The 3,211-nt window shown below is 33.1% G+C and overlaps 1 protein-coding gene across 1 annotated transcript in view; it reads right to left on the bottom strand.

The window, feature by feature from the left end:
- The window catches only part of LOC107624306 (uncharacterized protein At1g04910), a 3,146-nt gene extending 738 nt beyond the window's left edge, over nt 1–2,408 (bottom strand). The window contains exons 1-7 of the mRNA XM_016326801.2: nt 2,015–2,408; nt 1,860–1,927; nt 1,670–1,758; nt 1,425–1,590; nt 1,036–1,325; nt 737–941; nt 337–494 (exon numbers count right to left, since the gene is read on the bottom strand). Coding sequence (XP_016182287.1) covers nt 337–494; nt 737–941; nt 1,036–1,325; nt 1,425–1,590; nt 1,670–1,758; nt 1,860–1,927; nt 2,015–2,369 — 1,331 coding nt within the window. The 5' untranslated portion in view covers nt 2,370–2,408. The remainder of the gene's footprint in view (nt 1–336; nt 495–736; nt 942–1,035; nt 1,326–1,424; nt 1,591–1,669; nt 1,759–1,859; nt 1,928–2,014) is intronic.

The following is a 3,211-nucleotide window of genomic DNA, read 5'->3' as shown; positions in this document are numbered from 1 at the left end:
TTTTGACACTAATAAGAAAAATTATTAAAAACAAAAGCATTATTGGACAAGAGTTTATTAGAGAGTAGTTGTATTATGCTTATTTTATTAGTAAAATGCACTCATCATAATACTGCAATAATACACAAAAATTGAAATGCTTGATTACTTGTTAAGCTGTTCAATCATGAATTCCATTTATATATAATATCTAATAAGATTCTTCAAAAGTGAAAACCTTGCTGTCACACTTAAGAATAATTAAGATCATTTATATAGTTTTAGAGACAAATGAAATCCAAACATTGATGTGGTGAATAATAATATATAATAATAATAATAATAAATTAATAATACCTTCTATGGCCTTCAACAACTTTAGCCATGTTACCATCATATGTTGGAATAAATATGTCACTCTCCAGTGACACAAGATAATCCAATGCAGCCATTTGTGATGAGTGGTTTTGGAAATACATTAAATCTGAAGGTTCCAACAGAGTTTCCTTCCTTACCTGTTGGTTTTGCATTTCAACACAAATATATAAATCACAAATTTACATATGAATATACAAAATGACCATTTGACCAAAATCATAAGAAATAAACTAGTTTCTCAATATTTGAAAGTAACAAATTTATCTTTAGAAAAGACTAATCTGTCACTCTTTTTGAATTACAAAACACATAAATTTGTTATTTTAAAATCTTGAAAACAACTTTGTCCATTGATTTCATTTTGGTTCTTTGTACTTACCACATTAGGAAAAGCTGAAAGCAAATTTTGCATCCTTCTCCTTCCACCATATATTTCTCCAGCAGCAATATAAACTTGATAAGTTTGATCTATGCCTAGTGCTGTCAATATCAGAGCTATTTCCTCTGGTGTCAAAGGGCATAAACCATCTTGTCTCTTAAGCTCAGAATTAATCACTTTTTCCTTCCACCATGGATAAGCATATCTAATAACAAAACAATTTTGCATTAGAAGAAACAAAAAAAAAAACACATTCAATGATTCCAACAAAAAATGGAAAATAGATCCTTTGAGATTACCTCATTCTTGTGAGTTCCTCCACCTCTTTGGAGTCACATCCATGAGTGCAGCCAGAAAAGGCTAACATGTCCATCTCATATCTAAGATGAAGCACAAGAAATGGTCCTCTTGACCTCAAAATGCTAACAATTCTTCTACCAAGTTCCTCTATCTGGGAAGTAAACCTCAATGCCTGGAAATTTACCCTGCAACGAAGCCTCTGAATCTCCAGTGGTAGTCCATTATTCGCGAGCCGGGCATCGGTCCGATTTAGGTGCAAAACCTTGTGTTTCCTCAACAGAGGAAGGATCTGTGATCAAAGCAATTAGGAGAATGGGTTGAATTAACTGATGAATGAGAAAAATAAATTAAATTTAAAAAGGAAAAATCATGTGAAGCATGTGAATACCTGTTTTTCATAGTAAGATATACCAGACCAACTGACTGGTGGCAATGAATGAAATAATCCCAATTTTACCCTTCTCTTGAGTCTAGGTGGTAGTTGCTTCAATATTCTAACCTCATCTCTCAATGATGCAATGAAATTATCTACATCAAATATGTCTTGGAACTCACTGCCACATCAAGGGAACAGAATTGATGATGAAACTTCAATAATTAATAAAATAAAATAAGAATGATAGATGTGCAGACCTTGGATCAGCCCAGAAAGATGTTTTATCCAGTTCTGGAACTATGAGAGTTGCATTCAAATGTCTAGCAATAGCAACCATGTCACATATCTGCACAAGAAAGATATAACCAAACTCTGTTAATATAATATTAATAATAAACCAATAATTTCCATCAAATGTTAATGTAATTTAACATTGGGATTACTCACTGCTGCTCTCATTTGATTGAGCCCTCCATTGCAAGAAACCACAAGATAACCATTGTTCTTATAAATCCCTGATATCAACAATGTACCAACCAATTAGTAAATTAAGAAAATTGTTAATATCAATAACCATCATATGACAAAGTTGAAGTACTTACTTTTGGGTGGGAGAACAATAGCCCTATTATGTGGAAGAACAAAAGGCTTTTCTACTATGGCCTGAGAAGATGAATCTGAAGGATGGTGATTGAAACAATAATAAGGCATACCCTTCAAGAATCTTGGACCCCATAATTCACCAATTGACATAATCTGAACCACACTGGTCCAAATTAACACAGTGGTTATGGCACGGGCCATCCACACCTTAATCCTACTAGACCTTATAACCAATCTCTTATTATTATTATTGGATTTGATTACACCTTCATCTCCAGAACCCAAAACATTGAACCCTATCACCTCCATTTCCTCACTCTCATGATCATGCTCCTTTCCCCACCTCAGCATCATTCAAATTCTCTCTAATTGGTTAATTAACTCTTCAATCAAAACCAGCAATAAAAAACCAATAAACAAGCAATAAACAAGCAATAAGCTATCAATAAACAAGCAATAAACAAGCAATAAGCTATCAATAAACAAGCAATAAACAAGCAATAAGCTATCAATAAACAAGCAATAAACAAGCAATAACCAGCAATAAACAAAACAAGACTAAACAAGCAATACTGAACAAAATCTGATAATCTCCTTGGACTTAGTGATGCATAATAAATTCCCAGAATAAACACCAAAACCAATACTGAGGAAAGTTTGGATCTTACAACATAGAAAAAATAAATGCTAATTAAAAAAAAATCTTTGACCTCCTATCATATCATAAAATTCACGTATGCTGGTAACACCTTGGAACCATAAAAACACTAGATGAAGTTTTCAGTGCTCGTGAAACACTAAAGTATGTTGGCAATGTAGCTTTCATTAGTTGCAGTGAAGGAGCAATGCAACTGCATAAGCATGGAGAATTGGAGATTGAGACTAACTCTCAAGAGTTTTCAATGGCATTGTGTTGAACTCAATTAGAGAGAAAGGAAACACGAAACGTAGTGATTGTTAGCAAATTCTGCTTGAAACAGCAATAGCAATGGTGGTGGGAAGTGTTTTTTTTGTTTTTTTTTCCGGTGGGAATTTTCCGATGAGATCCCGGTGAGGGTTGCCGGAGAAGGTTGTTGACGGCGGCAATGCTGAGAATAGAGAATAGAAGCAGAAAGAAAGAAAGAGAGTTAATATATATATATATATATATATATATATAAGAAAATGAAAAGAAAATAATAAGAAAAAATGAAAAG

Source organism: Arachis ipaensis, chromosome B10, assembly GCF_000816755.2.
Source record: "Arachis ipaensis cultivar K30076 chromosome B10, Araip1.1, whole genome shotgun sequence".
NCBI lineage: Eukaryota > Viridiplantae > Streptophyta > Magnoliopsida > Fabales > Fabaceae > Arachis > Arachis ipaensis.
This window is presented reverse-complemented; position numbering and strand designations above follow the sequence as displayed.